Genomic DNA, 26,921 nt, shown 5'->3' on the forward strand with positions numbered 1-26,921 from the left:
ACTTTTCACGGAATATGACAAGACAAAGTTTTTTACAGTTATCTTTGGCGTTTGTGGTTTGAACAAAATTCTATTGCATTTCTTAACAACTAAATGAATTCCACATGAAGAGAACTCTGCTCACTGTCTCTCCTCTCCTTGAAACCCACAGACGTCTTGCCGGAAACGCTTTGACATACATTCCCAAGGGAGCATTTGCTGGCCTTCACAGTCTTAAAGTTCTGTAAGTAAACAGAGTGTTATTTGTTATATATTTTTTGGTCATGTTTCTGTTTTTAGTGTCAAGTGGATGCTAATTAACTTGTAAAGACTAAAGTCCTCTAATAAGCTCTTTAGAACCATAAGATAATTCATTTAAATTCAAGTCTACTGGGTAGCCGGGGTGGCTCAGCAGTTCAGCACCACCTTCGGCCCAGGGCGTGATCCTGGAGTCCCGGGATCGAGTCCCACATTGGGGTCCCTGCATGGAGCCTGCTTCTCCCTCTGCCTGTGTCTCTGCCTCTCTCTCTCCCTCTCTCTCTCGGTCTCTCTCTGTCTCTCATGAATAAATAAAATCTTTTAAAAAATAAAAATAAAAAATAAATTCAAGTCTACCTTCACTGGTACTGCAGAACCACATTATACCTGGCTGGATTCATGTATGAAAAGAAATTCATGTCTTCTCTTCTAATTTAATATCTAAAATGCCCCTAAAGAAGCAACTTAGCTCAAACTCTTAATAGAGCATTTCCCTTTCCTTTTGTGTAATGAAGTTGGGGACAGTGTCTTGGATCATTTTCATCCCCAAGTGAATAAATCATTATGATGCTGACATCATGAGACCACAGCCTCAAACCATTTGTCAAGCTGGTTTCCATGTAATGCACCGAATAAGGATTAGCTAAAAAAAAAAAAAAAAAAACCTCCACCAAGTTTATGTTCCACTTGTGAATAGAGAAAAGCCTAGTGCATAACAAATATACTGAGTAGTTATTTCATTGAGAATCGTTCATTCATTGAGACTTGTAAAGGTAGTTTTCTTATTATTTAATATCCAGTTTCCCAGTGTGTTCATCAGAAAATTCACTATTACTGAATACGTTTTTCTTCTAGTACTCACTGCTAGATATTTTTTCACTTTATTCCTGTAGGGAAAAAAAAAGTCACCTAGGTAGAGAAAATAGGTAACATGAGTTGAAAATCATACCAAAAAGAAAAAAAAATCAAACCAGGAAAATTTTATCTCAGAGAATATACTGATAAATATCCTTTTTTCTTGAGATAAAAGTTATGAACTCTAGGGAGGTATTTGATATACTTCTCCTTAATGGGAATTGCATTTCACTGGCATGAGACACTCATAGGTTATTAGAAAAGCAGTTTTATTTAAAATTAGCATTTCATTAAAAATTAAATTTAATAGCAGAACCATCAGTTTGGTCTGCTTACATAGTTAAGTTTGATCCCCCTATGCTTAATTTGGTTCGCTATTAGTCAGAAATCTCTTTAGGTTGTCCTATTACCAAATCCTCATGTTAATTCATTACGTGGTTAAATTTTGAGCTATAGCATCAACTCTTTAGCGCACTGACAACTCCATGTACCCAGCAAAATACTTGGAACCATTCAAAATGCGTCATAAATTAATCAAGTTTAGATTAGACAAATAAGATGTTGTTTTGTCAAGGTTGAGGTATGTGCCACAGAGTATTTTGGATACTTGTTAAATAAATAATACTAGAATCAACTATTTTAATTCACTTCACAAAATGTGTTCTGGGTGTACTGAGCAAGACAGAGCGCACATGTGTGTGCATGCACGGGATTGAACACATTTTTGCTAAAAATACAAAAATCAATAGGTGTGGTCCATACCCTTGGAAAGTTTATAATATAGTGATGGGCTGTGGGGTCAGGATAGTAGGACGAAGACCAACAGATCTCTGATTCATCTGAGAAGTGTGTCTAGAAATTTATGCAAGACACTGTGGAACTCCAGAGGTTGGGAAACGTTTACTCTGGTCTGATGGGTCAGGTTTAGCTTCCTGGGAGAGATGTTTTTCCAGAGATGACCTGGGAGCTGAACCTTGGCACACCTATGAAATAGCCATCCATAGCAGGTGGCCACCTGAGGGGATAATGTCCCCAGAGACACAGAGGCAGCTCTAAGAAGGTTGGTACTCATCCTTTGGCAAAAGGTGCAAAGTATCTGGAGAAGAGCCTGGACAGATAGAAAGGGTCCTGGTCCCGGGGATCGTGTACATCACGTCAAAAACACACGGGCGTTATCCTGTTCTGGGCATAATGAGGACTCAAGGAAAAGCTGTCAACATAGGAGTGGCAGTTTCAGACTTAGCAGTTCAGCGGGATCGCTGTGCACCTGAAGAGGACCTTAGAGGAGCAAGACCTCTGCCAGGAGGGGTCTTCACTCTTCCTTTGCCCACTGATACTCAATGAGCAAATTCAGTCAGCAAATATTTTGAAAATGTGTTGACAGTAGAACAAGGGTCCTCAACCACGGTCACTTTGCCTGCCACCGAGTGGTGTGGAAATGCATGGGGACCTCTTTGGTTTTCCAGATGATCGGCACAGAGTAAACTGTCCTGTGATGTGCTACTCAGCCCAGCATAAAGGAATCTCCCGCACATGACCTGACGTCAGTCTGTCCCTCCAGGCCAAATGGAAATCAATAATATCTTCATGCATAATAATACTAAAAGGTTTTACAAGAAGTTCTGCATAAGCCTGATAATTTGTACAGGAGAAGTTAAATGGCATAAGTATATTCTCTTAAAACCATTAAACAATTCTGTTTATGCATTATTCCAGGTATTGAATGAAATATTTAGTTGAAAATAATGTTAGTGAGGTGGATTACTTCAAAAGCCACAGAACAAATTAAAGATGAATAAAGGCGGAGGTGTAAAACTTCTTAAAAAATAATTGCCATTAAATCGGAAGAGAAACATGAAACATAAGGGTCTCACTGAATTTCATTAACAGAGGTTGTTTTATAAATACTTTGTATTTTGGGCCCTTAAAAGGTTTAGGAGAATAGTCATTTAAAAAAAATCTAGGTTGTGACGATTACATAATAATTTCTTTATTGGGGGTGGCCTGTTGCTTTTGTAACCTTGCTCTTCCACTCTCCACCCCTGTCTACCACCCAACTTCTATGAAGGCAATAGTGTGATATTCCTTTTTCCAATTTGGCTTCAATTCCCCATTGCCTATATGTTCTCCAGGACCTCTTGAACGACTGGAGAATGAATGCTTGCCGCAGCGTGTGATGGAGCTTTAAGATAGGATAAACGTTCCCTGTGGTATTTCAACCCTACCTTTATCTTGTCCTAGTGGAGAATTATTTTGACACTACTCTTCTCTATAAGGAAGTCATTTGTGAAAATATCCATGCTCATTTGTGAGAGTCTAACATTTCCTGACTTTCTCCCCTAGAACATCTAAAATTTGTCTTAACATGTTATCTTTATTTTAATAAAGGTTGTTTCCATCCTTCCCATAAAAATATAGTCTGTTATATATCTTAACTCTAGTTCTTATTCTAGTATCCATGAAGACCTATAATCTCATTCCCTCTTCTTGAACAGAATAGCTTCGGATCATGTTGTTCCTCTCGTGCCCAACCTTATTCATCAAAAGGAGAGGCAGATATCTGACTCGTTCATAAAGATGTCTCCTATCTGAACATCATGTGTGTAATGATACATGTATCACTTTATTATAAATTTCTTTTTATTTGTCCTTCATAATATAGTCAGGGCAGGACATTATATTGACTTTTTTCTTCAAAATGATGTGTAAATATTTTTTATGAATTTTTATCTAAATATAATAAAGAGGGTATTATAAAATATTTCATATTAAAGAGAGACTTGGGTCTAGGAGGAAGAAAGAAATAACTGATAACAGTATAGCATGATAAGAAAGGTAATATAAAAGTTATAGTTACGTGGGTCCCTGACCAGCATAGAGAGGGTAAGGATTTTTTATTAAAAAAAGAGAGAGAGTGCGAGAGAGAGGAGGAGAGAATAATAATCCAGTCCATTAAGACAATGAAGATAGCAACGCCCTCCTTGGCTAGGACTCTCTTATATCTGAAATCTTGCTACTGTGAACTCTGGAAGATCATTAATATTTAAGAGTACCCCTGTATCCTGGCCTCATAAAAAAATAAGTTATTGGTTCTGTATTGCAAAATATCCAATCCAATGGAATTCTGAACCAGGCTCTCATTTGCGAGGTTCATTTTCTCATGTAGGCCATTGAGTCATCCTGCCACCCAGCACCAGAACCAAAGCCATGTGGAAGTAATGGGTAAAACCCACCGCAGGAAAGTCACCAGTAGCCAAAATTCTCTCATTGCCACATAGACTTACAACAGAGCCTCCACAGTTACTTGATATCTAAATGCAGAACAATTAGGCAGAAGGAATACCAAGCCACCGATCATGAGGAAGTCCCCTGGAAGTCCCCTTGCAACATAGGATTTCATCTCCCTTTGCTTCGCTGTACCTATTCTCAATCAGTCCTGTTGGCAAAAGAGATAACCAAACATTGTATTATTAAGAAGCATGGGGTGCTATAGGAAATAATATTTTGCATGTTTAATAATTTAAAAATTTTAGATTTTTAATGAATTTTAAAAATAAAAATATTTTAAGATTTTTAGTATTTGAAAATCAGAGAAAGAAATTAAGAAAATATGATGCACAAAAAAAAAATGATGCAGCCATCCTCTGTCTCTAGAGAAAGTGTTTTATTTTCTTTTCTCACCCATATGCAAATGATAAAAATGAAGCTAACAGTGCCTGAACCCATATTCAGTTCTCAGTGCTTTCTGCTGATATTCAATGCACTGAATAAAGAGTATTTGCAAAAGAAATCAGTAGCCATGTTGTGAATGCCTTCTGTTTTAATTGCACTCCTTAGTGCTATAAACCCTTTAATTGTTTTGTCTCCCACTAGGCTATCTTAAACAAAAACAGAATTTTTTAATTAACTCACTGGAGACTTATAAGGATATAATGGAGATAACTTGCTCTTATTTTGTCATTTAAAAGTAATTAAATAGAAGTTCTTTATTTTAGGGAAAGATCAGGACTCAAGTGATTTTTTTTTAATTATAATTTTGGTATTTTACTGGTAGTAGAAGTAGTTCAAAAATTAAATAGCTGAGAGGTAGTGCAGGAGTAGCTCTAAAAATTATCATTGGCAAAGCTCATGTAAGCTCTGTTTTCTGAAACCCGATACATAAAACTTCAGAAAGAGTTTGCAACTACTTGATGAAGGAAAACCATCTGAATAAGTCTTATCCTCTACTTCAATCTTACAATTTTTTTAAAAGAAGTCCACCTTTTAATAGTTCCACTGTTTGGTTAGCAAAGCATAGAGGGACAGTCCAATAAATACTTTATAGAGTGATATATTACCTACAAAGTTTAGACATCGATTTAAGTCCATTATTTGTGTCTTACCATCATTTAAATTTATCACTCAATTACTGAGTGACTTAGAAAATCTTTCTGTGGTTTAACATAATATATTAGAACTACTTGGAAAAGTGTAACATACCCTGGAAATGTAAAATTGTAATATTCAGGTAAATTATGCAAAATACGGAATTCAAGCTACAGTTTTCCCAGTTCCTTAACACGTATGTATAGTGTGAGAGCTTCCTAAAATTTGACTTTGTTCCCAAGGAACCAATACATTTGACCCTCTTAATTTATGAAATGTTAACTGAATTCAAGTTGAATAATGAAATTATCTCGGTATACTTTTGGAACACAAGTGACATGATTCTATTCCTGATTAAACAGGATCTCAGCCGCGGTAAGAAAAGTATAAATTTTATGACCTCTGAATATTTTTCATGTCTTACTTGTTTACAAACGCGTATCTGTGCAGATGAAAGGGTTATAAACGCCTTCATGTTTCAAACCTCAAACACCCCATCCATCACTCTTATTCTCCCATTTTACAGATAAATGACCAAGGGTCGGGGAGATTCCATGGGTTGCTCCTTAAGACTCCGCTCAATGTAGCCTCAAGTCTAGGAGACATATGCTACCAGCAACAACTTAGTGCAGCAGAGGGTGATGCTTAGTGTGTGGTGCCTTTGCCCTTCAGCACTGGGATCACCTGAAAGTTTGTGCAAAATGCAAAATCTCTGGCTCCTACCCAGACCTACTGAACCGGAAACTTTGAGGGTGGGGCCCAGCAAGCTGTGTTTTTTTAACAAGTCTTCCTGTGAATTCTGATGAACCCTAAAGTCTGAGAACCACTGGCACAGATTTTTTTTGGGGGGGGGTGCATTTTATCTTCTGGTCAATTAAAATGTCACATCCAGTATGATCTCATTATATTGCTCGTTTTGACAAGGAGTCCATCTATTCATACAAAAAGGGACAACCTTCATTGAATGCTTACCACGCAGCAAGGATTGTTCCATGTACTTTGGCTCATGGGATCATGGCAGTAAGCCCTCGGGGTAGGTGTTACTATGGGTCACTGAAATGTGGAGAAATTGAATGATTTCCCCAAGGCCACACTGCTGGAGGCAGGGGAGAGGTGGACAGATTCAAGAACCCACCCTCTTGGGCAGCCCAGGTGGCTCAGCGGTTTAGCGCCACCTTCAGCCCAGGGCCTGATCCTGGAGACCCGGGATCGAGTCCCATTTCGGGCTCCCTGCATGGAGCCTGCTTCTCCCTCTGCCTGTGTCTCTGCCTTTCTCTCTCTGCATCTCTCTGTGTCTCTCATTAATAAATAAAATATTTTTTAAAAAAAGAACCCACCCTCCTACCCACCCGTACCTCAATCATACCATCCGCCATGTGACCTGGGAATCTGTACATTGAGCAAATACCCCTCAGGAGAACGCTGCAAGGTGCTGCAAAAAGCACACCAAGGTCGGAGTCAGATGTCCCTGGGGCTGGATCCCCACTGGTCGCCTAATGTAAAGAAACGTCCATTGTGCAGAAGAGAACTAGACAAATGGTCTGAGATCCAAATGTAAGCTGGTAACCTAACAAACAGAAATGTTTCTGCCAAAAAAAAAAAAAATGTTTCCGCCAAATGTCTGCTTTCCTAAAATAGTCTTCTGCCTCTGGTTTACATAAACTATGGAATACAGGGGGAATGCCTGCAAAATTAGGGTGTTGTAAACATTTATGAATAAGATAGCAAAATACAAGGCATCTAATGGGGATTTTTTTTCCTTGCTAGTTCACTGCCCGCAACGATATATTTTTATTTCTTTTTTTTATATTTTTTTATTTCATTGTTACCAGGTGTTTCTCTTCCGTGGTCCTCACGTCCTAAAAAGAACTGTTGAACCCCTGCGAGCAAAAGTGCAACAGCTCTGTATTAAAATAGGACCACACACAAGAAGAAAGGGGATCTTGAATAGCTTCCTAGTGTATCCATATTTCCATTTTGCCTAATTTATATAGTCATCAGAGTGGTCTTTTAAAAACATAAATAAAACCAGTGCTGGTGAGGATGTGGAGAAAGCATGGGGGGCTCTTGTCCACTGATGGTGGGAATGCCTATCAGGTAAGCCGCTGTGGCGAAAAGCATGGAGGTTCCTCAAAAAGTCAAAAATGGAAATCCCATACGTTCCAATAATTCCACTCTTGGGGATTTACCAAAAGAAGACAAATACACTAAGCAATAAATAATAAATTTATTTAAAAAAGATAACTAAAAAAAAAGAAGACAAATACACTAGTTTGAAAAGATACATGCACCACTGTCTTTACTGCGGTGTCACTTACGGTGACCAAGATATGAAAGCAACCCACGTGCCCATCAGTAGGTGAATGGATAAGGAAAATGTGTGTGAGAGAATATTATGCAGCCATGAAAAGGATGAGGTCATGCCACTTGAGACCACGTGGATGGACTCAGAGAGTGTTATGCTAAGGAAAATAAATCCGACTAAGGACAAATACCACATGATTCCACTCATAAGTTGAATTTTTTTTTAATGAATAAACAAACAGAAAGCAGACTCAGACCTATAAATACAGAGGACAAACTGATGGTTGCCCGAGGGGGCCGGGGGTAAGGGTGGTGAGCAGAATCAGTGAAGGGAAGTAGGAGATACAGGCTTCCGGTTATGGGATGAATAAGTCGCAGTAATAAAATGCAGAGCCCAAGGAACACAGTAGGCGACCTCGTAATAACAGCCACGTAGGGGCCCGTGGTCGCTACACGTGTGATGAACATAGCGTAAGTCACATCAACAGGTCATGCACCTGAAACTAGGGTTACATTGTGTGCCGATTCTACTGAACTTTTTAAAAAGGGGGGGAAAAAAAACATAAATAAGATCCTATAATTTCCCTACATAAACCTTTCAATTCGTTTCTCGCCACACCTAAAGCCTCACCGGAGCCTGCAAGGCCTCCATGGGATGGCCTCAGTTTCTCCCAACCTCTTGCACTCACTCACTCCTCCTCACTCGGATCCTTTGCTGCTCCTTGAACGAGTCAGGCAAGTTCCAGCCTCTGGGCCTTTGCACTTACTCCCCCCCCCCTCAGAAATTCTTCCCAGATGTTCACACGAATTGCTCCCTGACTCCATTCTGGTTTCCACTCAACTGTCACCTCCTAAGAAGGATCTTCTCTGACCACCTTTAAAATAAAAAATCTCACCCCTGTAGCCATCTATCCCAAATCCATGTTTTGTTTTCTATCCACAGTACCTATCCCTTGTCTGATACCATACGCTCATCCGTTCATATTTAATTATCTTTCAGTCCACACAGGAATGGGAGCTCCCCAAAGGGCCAAGACTCGGTCTGAGGCTCTGCTGCTTCCCTGACACCTAGATCAGTGCCTGGCACTGCTATGGCCGGTTATTATTGATTTTAACCGTATAATTATATAATTATTGATTAGGTTGAGCATCTGCCTTGGGCCCAGGGCGTGATCCTGGGGTCCCAGGATTGAGTCCCACATCAGGCTCCCTGCAGGGAGCCTGCTTCTCCCTCTGCCTGTGTCTCTGCCCCTCTCTGTGTGTCTCTTATGAATAAATAAATAAAATATTGTAAAAAGAAATTATTGTGAACCTCTTTTAATGCTTTTCTTCATCTGTTTTCACATGCAGCATGCTGCAGAATAATCACCTAGGACAGGTTCCCTCGGAAGCTCTGCAGAACCTGCGAAGCCTTCAGTCCCTGTAAGTATAAATTGCAGATGTTCTCAGGATCAATATGGGAAGGAGCTCAATATGGGAAATGTCCAGATGACCATTTTAATAAACTCCTTGGTTGGGGACCAAACCTACATAGGTGGTGCAGGAGAGTTTTCCTTAGAGCGACAGTCCTTCGCATCCTCATTAAGCAGTATGTGTGGAGTTCCCCATCAGACACTCCCAGCACCTGCAGTGAAAAGCCTCTCGTCCCTGCTGGGATCACAGGACAGACCATCCAGGATCTCGCCCTGCATTCCCCTGTAACATTTTAGTTCTGGAGGTCAAAGTAGAAATCATGCTTTCTCCTTTTATCTAGAAAAAAAAATGAGTCTCACAACCTAGATATCGTGGCCTCTTTATTCTGTTTTTAGATTATCTGAGCTGCTTGCCATAAAATGTGTGCTGAGTCAAAGATTTAACATTTAAAGTTCTTTATGTTCATTAGGGGTCCTCATATCAGTAAATGAGGATCTAATGGTACGTCTTGCAGCCTCACACACACACACAACACACAGCAGGGGTGTTATCGTTCCTTGTTCTGAACACACGAGTTCTCCATCAGGAGTCTCCATTCTTCATTGAGTTAGAATCTCTGGATAAGCAAAAATGAGTTATTTCTCACAAAAAAAAAAAAAAAAAGCCCTTTCCTACCAACTAAATGTTTTAGAGCTTGGGGTGCAAGCATTTGTTGACAGTGATTATTTGGCAAGACCGTGCCATGAGTGGCTGGCCAGGAAATCCTCATCTCCTCGGGATGTGTAGGTGTTCACGTCCCATCACATAATTCCCGATATATCATGTGTGATACCTGCTTTTGTCTTACTTGCACTGGAAGTCTTCCTCCCCCCAACAAAATACCGGCGCCCGGTCTGGCACGATGAGGGAGAGAAGTGCATTAAAAAGCCAAACACGTGCCGCAGACTCTGGCTGAAAAGCTGAAAAGTGTTTCAAAGGATCAATTGGTTCATCACGGGGCCCCCCGGGGGCTCAGTCGCTTGAGCCACCGACTCTTGATTTCCAGTCAGGTCATGGCCTCGAGGTTGTGAGGTCGAGCCCCAGCCGGGCTCCACTCTCAGAGGAGAGTCGGCTTAAGGTTCTCTCCCTCCCTCTCCCTCCGCCCCTCCCCTTTCAAAGAAGAAGAAAAAGTAAACCAAGAGAGAGATCCATGGGTCAGGGTCAATCGTTATATATAGTCTGCTAATGCTTCTCAGCGGCTGGCCCAGAGAAGGACAGAGAAGGACAGCGAGGTTCAAGATGAGACCTTCCTCCTTTGATCTTTTTCTTCTTAATGAAAGCAAATCTGTGCTTGGAGACCATGCGAAGGGCTGTAGCGCAGCCAAACGGCCTTCCCAGGGCGTCAGGGCCCTGGATCAACAGACGCACAAGGGCCCCTTTGTGGGCCCCACAGGGCTGCGGCATTTCAGGAGCGCCCTCAGGCCACCCCGGGATCGCTCCTCCTCCAGGGGCTGTGTGCAGGGGGGGGGGCCTGGGTGCAGCCCAGGGACCCCGGACCAGGGTGGGGGTGGGGGCCCTGGGTGCAGCAGGGGGACCCAGACCAGGGTGGGGGGGCCCTGGGTGCAGCACAGGGACCCCAGGACTGGGGTGTGTGCGTGCTCCCTGCCCCCCATACCTCCTACCTGCCCCCACCCTGCCTCCTACCCACACCCCCACTTCTTACCTGGACTCTCCCCTTCTTACCTAGCCTCCATCACCCACACCCCACCTCCACCCGCGGTCTCCTACCCAGCCCCCTCCCCAGGCTTCTCACCTGGCCTCATCCCCCCAACTCGGCCTCCTACTCAGCCTCCCCAGGCTCCTTACCTGGCCTCCCCCCACCCAGCCTCCTACCCGGCACCCCTTCTTACCTGGCCTCCCTCCCTCCTACCCCACCCCCTCCCACCTCCTACACCCCCCTCCCACCTCCTACACCCCCCCTTCTCACCTGGTGTCCACCCCCCCACCCCCGGCCTCCTACCCAGCCCCCCCCCAGGCTTCCTACCTAGCCTTCCCCCACCCCGGCCTCCCCCCACCCACCTCCTACCCACAGCCTCCCACCCCCCAGGCCCATGCACTGCAGCCAGTCAGCCCCTTGGGTCCCGGGGCCTCCTCTTTCTCTCTCTGGGAGTCACTACTTCTCTCACATTCCCCCTCGGCTCCCTGGGCAGCACCCTGCACCGCCGGAGCTGGGGTGCATCACCCCCGTGGCACCTGGACTGGGGGCTTCTCAAGCCCAAAGCCTGAGGCTGTGTTCCCTGGGGCCTTCCTGCCTGGCCCGACGGTAACGCTAGGCGCCCTCCGAGGACCGGGAGCCGGAGCTGGGCGGCCCCCCGAGCTGTGCTGGAGCCCGAACTCCTGGCCTAACCCACACTCAGCTTTCCAGGAGGAAGCAATGTGTGCTAAGAATAGGACGGAGAACCGGGGCTTGCACTGTTGTGTGGACTTAAAATAGCGCACGTGCGCCTATTAACTCTGCTGACAGTCTGGGGCCCCTAAAGACAGGAGGCCAGGCTGCTACCCTAACGGGTCCATCACAGCCCCCGCAGCTCTGAGCCGCCCAGGAAACCGGCCTCATCTCCGTCTTGATCAGAAACCTCATCCTAACAAACTCTGGGGATCGGTGTGGCCGACACGCTTGGGAAATGACCATCCGCATTGTTCTATGAGCTCAGGAGTGATCCACATACCCAGAGCGGCCCATCCCCACTGAAATAGATCCTTGGTACACCTGCTCCACCCTGTGGACTTGGCTTCATGGAATATGGTTGGAGAAACGGGATATATTAAAATCGGTAACGTTGCTGTGAGCAAGAGACGAATCGTGCTCGCGTTTCAAGAGACGTCATCTTCATTCATTTAACATGAGCGAAAGTCATTCGCCTTTGTCCATGATTAAAGCACACAGGTACACCTGTGTTCTTGTAACCCGCTCCTGATGCTTACGAACTCCTTGCCTAAAGCCTAAGAGGTCAAGGCCGTGCGCCAGAGCCCGGCAGCCCAGAGCTGGCCCCTGCACGGCACGGCTGTCTGCTTCTGCATGGCAATGACCGCCCAGACACCAGGTGGCTTTGGGTAATGTGATCGAATACAACTTAACTTCCTTTCTGTCTCTTTGGGACGGAATAGGAAATGTAATCAGAATTCACAATGAGTTGTATTTCACCAAGAAACTGTTGGCATAATAGTCATCTGAGGACTAGGTTCAGATTACAGTGATTTGATGGAAACCCGAAACTTTCCCCTCCCGGGCCCTCACACCTTTGTATCTGTAGTTAAGAGATCGGTCTATGAAAAAGAATCACTGCTTCATCCGTTGACAGTCATCTCGCCGCCCGTGGTGAAGTCCAAGGTGATCCAACAGAGTGACGTAGGCGTGTCGGCCCAGTGTTATTTAATACACGTTAGTTCTCGTGGGTTCCACGTTCGCGCTGGAGAAGCCAATTGTGTTGACGTATCTGCAGTGTGGTCTCTATCCTCCGACCGGCTGATGTTCATCTTCAGAGCGTAAGGCCTTGTTTTTAAAACCTACGGAGAACACGTAGCTCGTGCCCGGACCATGATGTGCCCCTGCATCTTGCAATGGCAGCTTCCCAGCCACCGGCTCCCCCTCTGAGCCCTGTGAGGCTGTAATAGCCTCACCGGCCCACGGCCCACTGTGTGGGGTTTTGCTGCCAAGAGTCCCCAGGAGAATAAGCAAGAAGAAGAGACGAGGAGGAAGGGGCAGGGCTCGCAGAGCTGAGCAAGAAGCAAGGCAAGCCTAGAACCAGCCACCGGCTTCTCCCTCTGACATCCAGGAGCCTATTGGGTTTCAGACCCTGGATAAAGACTGGGAAGGACGGAACAAAAGACAAGGTGCTGTAAGCAGACAAGAAGAAAGCAGGGTGAGGTAACCCAGAGGAGAAGTTTAAAAGACCAAAGGGATTAAAAAAACAATGAAAAACAAACAATGGTTTCGTATTAGTGACATTATTCCTTCCACCTAAGATGGTCTCCCGAAAGAAAAATTACAAGCTTACGCAATAAAAAGGCACATCCAGTAAGTAAAAAAAAAAAAAAAAAAATTTAGTTTGGTTTTTTTCCACCAAAGTGCCAGCATATTAGGTACAGCCTGGGATGGAGGCGGACTTAGATGTTGCAGAGGCCGCGGCGTGCGCCTGATGCACTGTGAGGAGCTCACTTCCCGGAGCCACGTGCACACCAGCACCCAGCGACCTGTCAGGAGGACAAGGTTTCCTGGTCTCCCTCCCCGCGTGCAAGCAGGAGGCAAAAGCTATTTCCAGAGGGGGGCCCTTCCTACAGCGCGTTTGCTGCGAGTTGGGGCACAGTCCTCAGGATCACGTATGGGACAAGAAATGCGAGCACTTACGGCAAGGCCCCCCGCCTGAGGCTTTCTGCAGCGGGCCCTGTGCCCGGGCCCCGGGAAAATCCCGGAGGGGACCGTCCTGTCAGCTGGATAAAGAGCCCCGCGAGAGCGAGGATGTCATCGATGAGCAGTAAAATGCCACTTTTCTCAGTCTCGTGATAGGAAAGGAGGCCTTCCTTTGGAAAATACGTTAGACTCTGAAGAAGCCAAAGGAAGGGCCTCACTGGGAAGGCGCATGGCCAAAGGGGGGCTGTGTCCCCCCTCCTCGGGGTAGGCGAGGTCAGGACAGAATTGCAAAAAGGCACATGAGGAAGCAGCAAAGCCTGGGAAGGCTGCTGGAAGCGCCCCAGGAGGTCAGCCCCCCGGGGTCATGGGAGCAGCAGCCCCTGCTCTTGGTGAGGCGCGTGTACACGGCTCCGTCCTGGAAGCAGCATCCCCCGGGGACGAGCCGAGATGCTCCCTTCCTCAGCAAGGAGGAGGCCGGAAGCTCAGAGGTTCAGTGACCTCCTCAAGGTCATCGGGCTCCTAGCGGAGTCAGGCCGGGGCTGAGGCTCAGCTAAGACCTCCCACATCTGCACGTTTGCCACCGCGCTACCTTGCGGCCTCCGGAGTGCAGGCCGGACAATGGGCGCACGGCCGCGGGTGCCGGAGCTCCTGGGAGTGAGCCCTGGAAGGGGGCGAGCCAATCACACCTGCCCTCCGGAGTGCTCCGGGGAGGTTGGCAGGGGGTCAGGCGGTGCCGCAGGTGGCTGGAGAGGGGCAGGGGGGCAGGCTGCTGAGCAGCGCCCGCGGAGCCCCGCTGTCTCCCTGGGCCTCGCGCTGCCCCGGCCTCTGTGCCTGTGGGTGGGGCTCGTCTCCACCCTGTTGATGCGGGAACCATAGGCACGAAAGGGTATCTCGGCCCTTCTGCAAAGGTGAGAGTCGATCAGACAAAGACAAGAGGGAAGAACATTCGAGACGGAGGGACTACGCAGGCACTGGTCGCCGTCGGGGAGCCAGGGCCCTCGTGCATCAGGGCCAGAAGCCAGGAAGCCAAGGCCACAGGGCTGAAGCGGGAAAAGTGCGCTGCAAGGTGTCCCAGCAGAGTCCAGCAGGCGGCCGGCCCGACACCCCGAGGGCCGTTGGGGGTGCCAAGGCCTTGGTGTCCGTGGCCAGAGCGGACGGAGTCCACGGGAGGTGCGCCGGCAGCAAGGCCGTCGTCCGGCCTGGGTCACCGGGACAGTCTCGCAGACGGAGGACTTTACCAGGGTTGGGCCCGTGGAGATGGCAAAATGGAAACAGGCTTGAGAAATAGGTGAAGTCGCCGGCACTGGGAACGAATTGGCGACGGAGGACGCAGGAGGACGGGGAGTCGCGTGGGTGTTAGTGAGGCCCGTCGCCGAGACCAGCAACACCGGGACCGGGGCCGCACGGGGGGGCAGCGGCAGGAGATGACCGGCCTGGTCTCGCACGTGGGTGCTGTGGAGGAAAGACTGAGTCGAAACAGCTGGAAAGGCGGCCTGGCTCCCGAGGAAAAGGGAACTGTGGGTTAGGTCCTCCCACCATACAGTCCCCTTCACCTAACGTCTCGTTTGTGATGATTGTCTGGCTGCACTTTAGGAAACAAGCTCCTTAAATGTTGGATGGACGCGTCTAGAAAGCGTGCTCACGCCTGCCACGTTTGCCATCAGGTCTCCAGCACCCGGAGCAGGACCTACAGAAAACGTGCTCAGGAAATATTTATTGAGTTTATTGCACCAAAGCCCTAAGTGATGTCCTCAGCATCTGCTCGGACCAGCCAGCCTCCCCTGGGGGGCTGTGGCCCCATCCCCGGCTCTCCCAGGTGCCAGGCTCTCACCTGCCACCCGGGCCTCTCCTACCTGCCCTCCCGAGCTGGCGGTTGCACCGCAGGGCTTCCTCCGGGGCCTCGGCGTCGATGTGTCCGCACGACTTGGCTTTCCACGGTCTCAGCCCGTCTCTGCTTTGGGAACCCAAGGGGCAGGCTCGGGGCAAAGGGGCTTAAGAGGGACTAATTCCCAACTGTCAAACAAACGAGTCGCAGAGGTGAAGAGGGCCGGACAGGGATCGTGATCGTCGTAGTGTCCTAATGTGGCACGGTGACAGACAGACGGTGACCGCTCTTAGCGTCGTGAGCGTGGAGTAGCCCGTAGAGCTGTTGAATGTCAATGCCGTGCGCCTGAAGCCACGGCGGCGACACGGGGCAGGTCAACTGTACCACGATAACTTTTTTTTTTTTAAAGGGGGGAGGGAGTAGGGTTCGAGGAAGGACCTTAATGTGAGGCCTTGGAGGGCTGGTGAGATTCAGATGGGCAGGAAGGAGGGGATGCTCCTGGGGACAAGGCCCCGGAGTACCTGGGGGGGGGGTGGGGGCGAACCCGCGACAGCCTGACGGGGACCAAGAGGCCGGTGGGTAAGGTGGACGGCAAGCCCTGATGGGACAGGCACCAAGAGGCAGGTGGGTAAGGTGGATGCTGAGCTCTGATGGGACGAGACCGAGGGGCAGGTGGGTAAGGTGGATGCTGAGCTCTGATGGGCCGCCCCAGGAGCCGGGCCACAGCCCAGGGAGTGATTGCAGAGATAAGAGATCAAAGGCAGGGGAGCAGCTCAGGGACTGTTGCAGGCCCCGCAGGTGTTAAGAGATAAGAGGCTGAAGCAGACAGTGGAGAGTTTGGGAGATAAAGGGAGAGGGCTTGGTGCAGGATTGGCTGGAAGGCTGAGAAGATCCAAAAGAATGACCTGCAGGTTTCAGGCCCTGATGGGCCTGGGAGACCAAGGCTGCCCTTGGCAAAAAAAAAAAAAACAAATAAATAAAAGCCTTTGTTTTCTCTGGAGAAAAGTGAACCTGGAGATGGGAATGCTCCTGGTGCTTGAGGCCCTGATACAAAACTCATAGCAGCAGGGACCCCTGAGGAGCTGAGCAGGCTTGCAAATTGACTTTAAGACTGGGTGTTATTCAAAAGAAAAAAAAAAAAAAAAGACTGGGTGTTATTCTGTATGTTGGCAAATTGAACACCAATAAAAAATAAGTTTATTATTAAAAAAAAAAAAAGACCCAGTTGTCACCGCCCAATGGCGCCGCGGACACCGGGTCCCTTAGGTGGCTGTGGCCAGGCCCACTCGCCCGCTTCTAGGGTTCTTCTGTCCCGGGCACTGGAGGCTGTCTCGCCCCCCAAGCCGCGGAGATGAGCCGACTTGCTCACCTTTTCAGAGTTTAAAGCACTAATTTATGTTCCTGGTTTACAGTAAGTGTAGCGACGAATAGGATGGGGACTAGAAAGGGAGGCACAGAACCGCCCACGTCAGCTCTCGTGCTGCTCCTGTGAATTCACACATGTCGTGCGTTGCCAGCATATGGGTGGGATCTCATCCAAAGAGAAATCCCACCTTGTGGTCACTCGGCAAATATTAAATAATAGTAAAAACAGCTCCTATTAGTATAAGGAGTTCTATAAATCAACATGAATCCCATCTCTAAGAGCTCCCAGCGATACAATTCTGTCCCAAGAGTATTATCACGACGACCTGACAAATTCAATTTCCAGTGATCCCCTGGCTCCAGGGCGATGCAATTTCCAAGCGGTAGAACTTGACCGTAACAAATATTTCAGCTGCCACATCAGATTGTATGACGTACGAGCTTGGAACTCTGTGCTTTTCACCTCACAGGCAAAGCAAGGTAATCACTGAAAATGCTTTCGTTTTTTAAAGATTTTATAAATAAACTAAATGGTTGTGTTCTTCTGACCCTTCATGGATTGCTCGGAGTGGTCTCAGAAAATGCAGGGATGTCCGTGCCAGTGAGTCAGTCATTCCCGTTAGACTTAGAGAGAAAATTGCTCATCCAAATATAAAACAGAAAGGTCAAAAAAATAAATAAATAAAAAATAAAAAATAAAATAAAACAGAAAGGTCAGTGATGAAAACGCCATGCTTCTCAATTGTGTCGATTGAGAGAACCCCCATAAACTTCTATTATACCTGCAGCTGCAACATTTTCACACTTTTGGCTTTTTTTTCTCAAGTCATCTATGTTAATAATTGACATCAGCACAGCCATCTCAGATGCGGAATTAGCCAAGATCTATGGCTTATCTTCCGACTAACGCTTTCTTCCTTGTAGTCTGTGGCTTATCAAAAAACATTCTCAAACAGAGATATGAGTCTGTGTGATACATTGGCAAGGTATCATATATGAGATAGATGTAAAGGGCCTTTTTCTGGAAAAACAATAGCAGGCATGATCTCATAGCTTCTCTAATCCCTACAGTAATGCCACTGATAAATCAAAAATTCCTTTCTGGAGTAGGGAACAGATTGGCAAATTGTTTCTCTTAAGAGAGAAAAACGTGTAAAATCCAGCATCTACACATGAAAAGATCATGGAGGGAAAAAAATCTTTAGACAGAAGGTAAGAACATGAGCTTTTTACATGTTCTTTTTGGTTTTTTGTGTGTTTTGTTTGTTTTTGTTTTTGTTTTTGCCATGGCCTGACATGAAAGATTGCTTTTCTTGCCCGTAAGTCTTCATCACACAGGACACTCCGTGCTCACAGAGTGTAATGTAACGTGTGCACGTTCACAGCGAACATGCGGTTTTATTTTGTTTCTAGTTCACATAATACTGGGTAACATTCATCCCTGCTCTTGTGTGATCCCCACCTGCCCAGGCGCCCCGGAGGGCACATGGAGTCACGGTGGGGCCCACAGCCGACAAGTGACCACGTTCTCTCCCGCGCGTCCATTTGGCCTCCTTTAGTGCAGTTATCCAGACTAAATGTCTACCTTGGATACTCAAAAGCACCGAAGCCTGTCAGGGTGACCTTGGATGGCCCTGACAAGTTCCCGGCGGCGAGGAGGGACGGCCCCAGGTCCATGAGGGACAGTCCCGTTGGCCAAACAGTTTGGGCAGCAGATTCCCTTTGGTAATTATGGAGTCCTCCAACCTCAAGGCCTCCCTACAGAGAGGTAGTTATTTCAACACATGCCCCACAGTCTTGACAGATCTGCTTGGCCTTGATGGTAGTCCTCAAGGTCACACTGCCCAGACTCACACTTGATGACAATTCTGTTCTTGCACCAAGTGATGTCATAGTTTTCCTCAGCCATGTTCACCTTCTGGGCCTTTCTGGGCCTTTCTCTGCCTTCTTGACCTTTGCGGGCCTAACACAGAAGGTGTGTGTGCTCCTTTGTCCGTGATGGGAGGCTTCCTAGACTCAAAACACGCAGCGTAGCTACTGACCTTACGTAGGAAGGATTACGGGGACTAGAAAAGCGGCAGGCCTGCCAGCCCGTAGGACCCCCTCAAAAATATGTCCATCTCCATTTAGAGATTTGAAACGACAAAGGGTTAAGAACCTTCAGGAAAAATTCGGGAAACCTTTGTTGGGGGGGGAGGGGGGCGGCGGAAATGTTATCACTCCCTAAACGTGAAGATTTTTCTCAAGTAATAACACCTGTCATTTGTAGAGCGCTTTACTACTTACAAAACACTTGCACATGTTTTCTCGCTTAATTCCCGCCGCAGTTCTGTGACCTGTTATGCTCTCCAGATATAAAAAGTGACCCTCGGAGAAATTAATTGGTGTGTCTCCACATCTCAGGATTAATCACTGACGGAGACTTGACTCAATTTGTCTTGATTTTTCTAATTCAGTGCACTTTCCAGGAACCACATGCATGTAGTTGTTACCACATAGAAAAGAGCGTGAAATGTCTTACCTATCAGTTTGCTAGAATTTATAAGTGACGGAAGGAGCATAAAAGGGGTCCCATTTCCATACAGTGATCACTTTGCAGAACACCTTACGAGACCATGATGAAGAGGTTTTATTTGCCTAAAAGGTGATGGGTCCACTCCCGTTGTTTAAAGGCTTTAGTTCGCTACACCTACCAGCGTGCAGGTTTTGTGCTACGTCTTCACAGTCTTGCTAGATACTTAAACGCCAAGACCCCCGGTAGGACGTGTCTCTGAGAACGTGCTATCACGTGTCACCTCTCCTCCTTTACCTTTGGAATGAAGATGTGCCACTCGCTAAAGTATCGGGAACAAAACCCTTTGCCCTTTGTGATTCTACACGTGCACGTGCACACACATGTCATTGTGATGCTGAAGGCTGAAAAATAAGGGTAACTTCTAGTAAGTCTAAGTGCGGACACCTCTTAATTTTTTTTGTTTGTTTTTTTATAAATTTATTTTTTATTGGTGTTCAATTTGCCAACATATAGAATAACACCCAGTGCTCATCCCGTCAAGTGCCCCCCTCAGTGCCCGTCACCCTGTCACCCCGACCCCCACCCACCTCCCCTTCCACCACCCCCAGTTCGTTTCCCAGAGTTAGTAGTCTTTCATGTTCTGTATCCCTTTCTGATATTTCCCACTCATTTTTCCTCCTTTCCCCTTTATTCCCTTTCACTATTATTTATATTCCCCACATGAATGAGAACATATAATGTTTGTCCTTCTCCGACTGACTTCACTCAGCATAATACCCTCCAGTTCCATCCACGTCAAAGCAAATGGTGGGTATTTGTCATTTCTAATGGCTGAGGAATATTCCATTGTATACATAAACCACATCTTCTTTATCCATTCATCTTTCGTTGGACACCGAGGTCCTTCCACAGTTTGGCTATCGTGGCCATTGCTGCTATAAACATCAGGGTGCAGGTGTCCCGGCGTTTCATTGCATCTGAATCTTTGGGGTAAATCCCCAACAGTGCAATTGCTGGGTCGTAGGGCAGGTCTATTTTTAACTCTTTGAGGAACCTCCACACAGTTTTCCAGAGGGGCTGCACCAGTTCACATTCCCACCAACAGTGCAGGAGGGTTCCCCTTTCTCCACATCCTCTCCAACATTTGTGGTTTCCTGCCTTGTTAATTTTCCTCATTCTCACTGGGGTGAGGTGGGATCTCATGGTGGTTTTCATGTGTATTTCCCTTATGGCCAGTGACGCAGAACATTTTCTCATGTACTTGTTGGCCATGTCTATGTCTTCCTCTGTGAGATTTCTGTTCCTGTCTTTTGCCCATTTCCTGATTGGATTGTTTGTTTCTTTGGTGTTGAGTTTAAGAAGTTCTTTATAGATCTTGGAAACTAACCCTTTATCTGATATGTCATTTGCAAATCTCTTCTCCCATTCTGTAGGTTGTCTTTGAGTTTTGTTGACTGTTTCCTTTGCTGTGCAAAAGCTTCTTATCTCGATGAAGTCACAATAGTTCATTTTTGCTTTTGTTTCTTTTGCCTTCGTGGATGAATCTTGCAAGAAGTTACTGTGGCCGAGTTCAAAAAGGGTGTTGCCTGTGTTCTCCTCTAGGATTTTAATGGAATCTTATCTCACATTTCCATCTTTCATCCATTTTGAGTTTATCTTTGTGTATGGTGTAAGAGAGTGGTCTAGTTTCATTCTTCTGCATGTGGATGTCCAATGTTCCCAGCACCATTTATTGAAGAGACCAGACACCTCTTAATTATCTCTGTCGTGAGCAATGAAAGAAGTAGCATTTTTCAGACCCGAAATTCACCGACAACATAGGATTCCTTTTGGCCAACTTTTAGGCAAAATTTGAGTCTACCTTTTTTTTTCTCAGGGGTTTCCATGGTCAAAAAATAAAAATACAAATACAAACTGTAACCAGCCTCAAGTAATAATAATTTAAAATCATTAAGGCGATTTATAGTTTGGTGTATGTGTTCCTTTAATCATGAAGCAACCCTATAAAATAGCTGTTACTCCCATTTTACAGGTGCAAAGGCTGAAGTCTATTGATTTGACCACGGTCACACACAGCTGCTGTGCACTGACTTGGACCTGACGTTTCTCGTCCCAAATCTCTGCACTAATTCAGATTTTAAGCTGCCTACACACACACACACACACACACACACACACTTTGTGTCTTGGCATGAAATAGAAATAATAGCAAAGAAACACTTAAAAAAGTGGAGCTATAGAGTGCAGTCATTTTTCTTTGTCATCTTTGGTAATATTACAGAGCTGTGTTTTTCGATGCTCTGTGGTGATGTTTTTCTTATACGCCAGCACTTAAATATTGCATTTTCCAAGCATATGAATAGAAAATGCCCAGCAGCCCCAAACCAGATTGACATGATATGATCTTTTTGTTTACTCACTGAATAGGCACAACTTGTGCCCTGCCAACGGCTTTGTCAGCAGTCTTAACCTTGTTCTGTGAGAACCACATGTACGAGGGGCCTGATAATGAATTCCATACTCCAGTTTAGCCTTAGGATCTTCTGTTAGGATTGAATCAGGTAATGCCTCTGGGTGTGAACAATACACCACTCGCTGTTTGGGCCACCGAGGCAGGTGGACAAGGACTTCCAAACACGGCATTTAGAAGAACTGTGGTTTATGGGGAGCTTCTTAAATGAAGGAACTATTTTTTTTAATTTATTTTTTATTTGTGTTCAATTTACTAACATACAGAATAACCCCCAGTGCCTGTCACCCATTCACTCCCACCCCCCGCCCTTCTCCCCTTCTACCACCCCTAGTTCGTTTCCCAGAGTTAGCAGTCTTTACGTTCTGTCTCCCTTTCTGATATTTCCCACACATTTCTTCTCCCTTCCCTTATATTCCCTTTCACTATTATTTATATTCCCCAAATGAATGAGAACATATAATGTTTGTCCTTCACCGACTGACTTACTTCACTCAGCATAATACCCTCCAGTTCCATCCACGTTGAAGCAAATGGTGGGTATTTGTCATTTCTAATAGCTGAGTAATATTCCATTGTATACATAAACCACATCTTCTTTATCCATTCATCTTTCGTTGGACACCGAGGCTCCTTCCACAGTTTGGCTATCGTGGACATTGCTGCTAGAAACATCAGGGTGCAGGTGTCCCGGCGTTTCATTGCATCTGTATCTTTGGGGTAAATCCCCAACAGTGCAATTGCTGGGTCGTAGGGCAGGTCTATTTTTAACTGTTTGAGGAACCTCCACACAGTTTTCCAGAGTGGCTGCACCAGTTCACATTCCCACCAACAGTGTAAGAGGGTTCCCTTTTCTCCGCATCCTCTCCAACATTTGTGGTTTCCTGCCTTGTTAATTTGCCCCATTCTCGCTGGGGTGAGGTGGTATCTCATTGTGGTTTTGATTTGTATTTCCCTGATGGCAAGTGATGCAGAGCATTTTCTCATGTGCATGTTGGCCATGTCTATGTCTTCCTCTGTGAGATTTCTGTTCATGTCTTTTGCCCATTTCATGATTGGATTGTTTGTTTCTTTGGTGTTGAGTTTAAGAAGTTCTTTATAGATCTTGGAAACTATCCCTTTATCTGATATGTCATTTGCAAATATATGAAGGAACTATTGAGGCAGAGACCCGTTTTAGTGCCACACTCAGGACACCTGGGAGTATTGGTACGTGAAGGGATAGAACTGTGCAAAATTGCCCTAAGCTTACAATGTGGAAGGCAGATCATGTTCTTTTCTCGAGGGGAAAAAAAGTGATGCCTAAATTATAAACGATAAATTAATTTTTTTCATAAATTCATCTATCCAGAGAAATGGGTTTATTAACATTGAAAACTGAGACCCGGGTCACTTCGAGATCCAGCAGGGACATTAGCGGGAACCTAAGGCTGGAAGAAGACAGGCCTCTGTCTCGCGCTGAGAGCCTTCACTGTAAATGGGCCCCAATGTTTGCACCGAACTTTAAGATGAGTCATCTTCAGGCCTCTAGAAGCCACTTGCTGCATCACATAAGCAACTGGCCATGATCCTACAATCTGTCACCCAGAACGTGGAGGCTCGTATTATTTAAATAAAGTCCCCGGTCTTTAATCGGTGTAGTCGTTACGAGAGTTTCCCTCCGTGCTTCACTTCTGGTCAAAGGAAAACCATCACCTCCTCCCCCTGATGAAATCATTTCTGATTTGAACCCGGGCTGAACGGGTTGTCACTGGAGGCATGAGGAGGAGGCAGCGTTGGGTTTTCCTAAACCTTTCGGGTTCTGTTTATTGGCAGGACCTTGAGATCCTTGGAACCTGCATTTATTGTTCCCTCCCATGACCGCTGCCCTCCTGGAGATGTGCTCGTGAGGGGGCTCTAACCCCAAACCCTGCAAATTCATCCCAGGTGACCTTATCTCAGTTATTGTCAAAACCTGGTCCAGGGCCAGGCATCACTTGTCCCCATTTGGTCAAGAGGAGGAGGAGCCGGGGACGAGTGAAGTGACAAATGTGACCAAAAGCGAGGAAGCTGCTTTCCAAAGAGATTAGCTCCCCACTAGAGAGACTTCTATTTCTAAACTGTTTAAATTTGGTTTGCAAGGGATTATTTCATGATCCTGGTGTGCCTCCTGCATCTGTTTAGTCTTAAATGCTTCCTAAAACATTTTTCAGAATCCACTCGTGATTTTCTAATCCTTCCTAATACATGGGCTGCTTAAAATGCAACCCTTTTTTTTTTTAAATCCTAGCTTTGGAAATGCAAACAAATGTGTGAGCCTTACGAACAAATTGGAAAAGTGAGTGAGGGTCATTGGAAGCATAGCAGAGTGGTGGTGGTTCCATTGTTCACGCACCTTACAGAAAATTGCAACTTCCAATAAGAAAAGTCCAGTCGTTGTCACTACCGCCGGAGTTTCTGTTGGGTAGGGACGAAGTAAGTGCATTGCACTCCCTCTGCTGGTTCTGAAGCTGCAACAGCCTGGGGACCAGACCTCTATCAGACATAATGGCCTGCAAAAAAATAAATAAATAACGGTGTGTGGAAGAAAGAAGCAAAAGCTGGGAAAGCTGCTAATTTTATTATTATTTAAAATGTTGGGAGAAACAAATACCTGCCTCATGCAGATGGTTAGAAGGAGCCAGAAAGCTGGCAGTTTTTGCGCGCTCAGCACTGTGCTGAGTAATGGGCGGGGGGGGGGGGGGGGGGGGGGGGGGGGGGGGAGCGGCTGCATCTTCTCTCACTGCGGGTTCGCCCTGCAGCCTGCATGACCCCCGATCCTCACCCACAGCTCGGTGGGCAAAGCAGTGGGATGGTGAGTTTGTGTGTTTGCACAGCAGAGGCCCAGGGGCGCCGGGGAGGCTCGGCCCTTTAAGCATCTGCTGGGGGCTCGGGTCATGATCTCAGGGTCCTGGGGTCACAATCTCACGGTCCTGGGGTCATGATCTCAGGGTCCTGGGGTCGCAATCTCATGGTCCTGAAGTCACAATCTCACGGTCCTGGGGTCACGATCTCAGGGTCCTGGGATCACGGTCTCACGGTCCTGGGGTCACGATCTCAGGGTCCTGGGGTCACGGTCTCATGGTCCTGGGGTTGTGATCTCAGCGTCCTGGGTTCACAGTCTCACGGTCCTGGGGTCACGATCTCAGGGTCCTGGGGTCACGGTCTCACGGTCCTGGGGTTGCGATCTCAGGGTCCTGGGGTCATGGCTTCATGGTCCTGGGGTCGCAATCTCAGGGTCCTGGGGTCACGGTTTCATGGTCCTGGGGTCACGATCTCACGGTCCTGGGGTCATGATCTCAGGGTCCTAGGGTCACAGTCTCACGGTCCTGGGGTCATGATCTCACCGTCCTGGGGTCGCGATCTCATGGTCCTGGGGTCACGATCTCAGGGTCCTGGGGTCGAGCCCTGCAGTTGGGGCAGGGAGGAGGCTGCTTGTCCCTCTCCTGCTACCCCTCCTCCTCCTCAGGCTCACTCTCTTTCTCAAATAAATAAATAAATAAATAAATACAATCTTTAAAAAAAAAAGAAAGGAAAGAAAAAGAAAGCAAAGGCAGGTACTCAGCTTGGGGTGAGGGGAGGGCAAGGGGCATACCTCCCGGCGTCAGCGGGGACACCTGACAGACCGTGGCCCAGGGGCCACTTCCGTGCACAGAGGCGTGTGACCCACCTGCCTGGAGGGAATCAGAGCCCGGGGGTCTCCGTGGCCCCAGCAGCTGTGGCCGGGCGGCGCGAGGAGGGCCCACCGGGAGAGCCACCGCGCCCCACGCCCTCCTGTTCATCACACGGGGATGGTTTTGCCTCCAAGTCCTCGTCCTGCCCAGGTTGGCCCTGGTCACCAGCCTTCTGTCTTCCTCCCCAGGCGCCTGGATGCCAACCACATCAGCGCAGTGCCCCCCGGCTGCTTCAGCGGCCTGCACGCCCTGCGCCACCTGTGGCTGGATGACAATGCGCTGACCGAGATCCCCGTGCAGGCTTTCAGAAGTTTGCCAGCCCTGCAGGCCATGACCTTGGCCCTGAACAAAATCCGCCACATCCCAGACTATGCCTTTGGGAACCTCTCCAGCTTGGTGGTTCTGTAAGTTTTCTCTTTCTCTCTCTCTCTCTCTCTCCACTTTCTGAATTTGCACCGCGGGACACTGGCCCCAAGTGCTGGTCCTTCAGACCTCGAGTAGGGATGTTTACAGGGAGGAAAACCCCCCGAGCTCCTCCCCCAAACGACTCACGACTGTTCTCATTGCATGAAGACTTTCGGGCCACATGCAGTGCGCAGCTGCTGGGCGCCACACAGCAGTGCTGTGTCCCGGAGCTCACGGTTGGCCCCCCGACGGTCGCCCACCGCCCGCTGGCCCTGGGACTGCGGGGAATCAAAGCTCCTCATTTCTGGCAATACTTAGAATTCAGGCCAAATTGCAATGCGCCCTTCGTGTTATGTAGGCTTGAAAATCCTTTTTGAGCTCCTCCCAAGGGAAGGGAGGTAGGGACAGAGCGTTGACAGAGAGCTGTGCATTCATGTGGCTTTTCCCTCCCCCCGATGGGTTGAGATTTCATTATGTTAAGTAAACCAAAATGGGTCTCAGGTCATAGTTTGAAAAATAATAACCATCTTTTTAGGCACCCTCAGTGCCCTCCCCCATGTGTTGCATGTGGAAGATCTTCAATAAATGTCACAAAGATCTCACATGAAACCCACATCGATTTATTAGAACAAAAACCTCAGTTGGGGCGCCGGGTTGGCTCGGTCGGTCGGGTGTCCAGCTCTTGGTTTTGGCTCAGGTCGTGATCTTAGGGTCATGCGACCGAGCCCCAGGCTCGGCTGTGCATCAGCACGGAGTCTGCTGGGGGTGCTTTCCCCTCCCTCTCCTCCCGCTCTGCTCCTCCGCCCCCTGCCCCCCTCAGTAAAACAAACAAATAAATAAGATCTTTGGGAAAACACACAAACAGAACCTTAATCTAAAGGACAAGAAACCTGGGGTGATATTGGCCAATTTCTGCTCTGACTCACGCATGTGAACATGATGCTCCTGACCCACCAGAAGCTGGGGCCGTGCTTTAATTTTCTCCCCCGCCTGAAGGAGTGGATTTGCAGAGATCCAGCGATTCTTTGTCACCCTCTGCTCCTTAGGCCCATTTTCCAAAAATCCCTTCGGTCTTAGTCCAGTTT

General features: G+C 47.1%; 1 protein-coding gene across 1 annotated transcript in view; it reads left to right on the forward strand.

Moving 5' to 3' along the window:
- The window catches only part of LGR5 (leucine rich repeat containing G protein-coupled receptor 5), a 128,049-nt gene that overhangs the window by 73,801 nt on the left and 27,327 nt on the right, over window positions 1-26,921 (forward strand). Inside the window, exons 3-5 of the mRNA XM_077913842.1 lie at window positions 152-223; window positions 9,112-9,183; window positions 25,620-25,835. Of these exons, the coding sequence (XP_077769968.1) occupies window positions 152-223; window positions 9,112-9,183; window positions 25,620-25,835 (360 nt within the window). The remainder of the gene's footprint in view (window positions 1-151; window positions 224-9,111; window positions 9,184-25,619; window positions 25,836-26,921) is intronic.

This window comes from Canis aureus, chromosome 11 (genome assembly GCF_053574225.1).
Source record: "Canis aureus isolate CA01 chromosome 11, VMU_Caureus_v.1.0, whole genome shotgun sequence".
Lineage (NCBI taxonomy): Eukaryota > Metazoa > Chordata > Mammalia > Carnivora > Canidae > Canis > Canis aureus.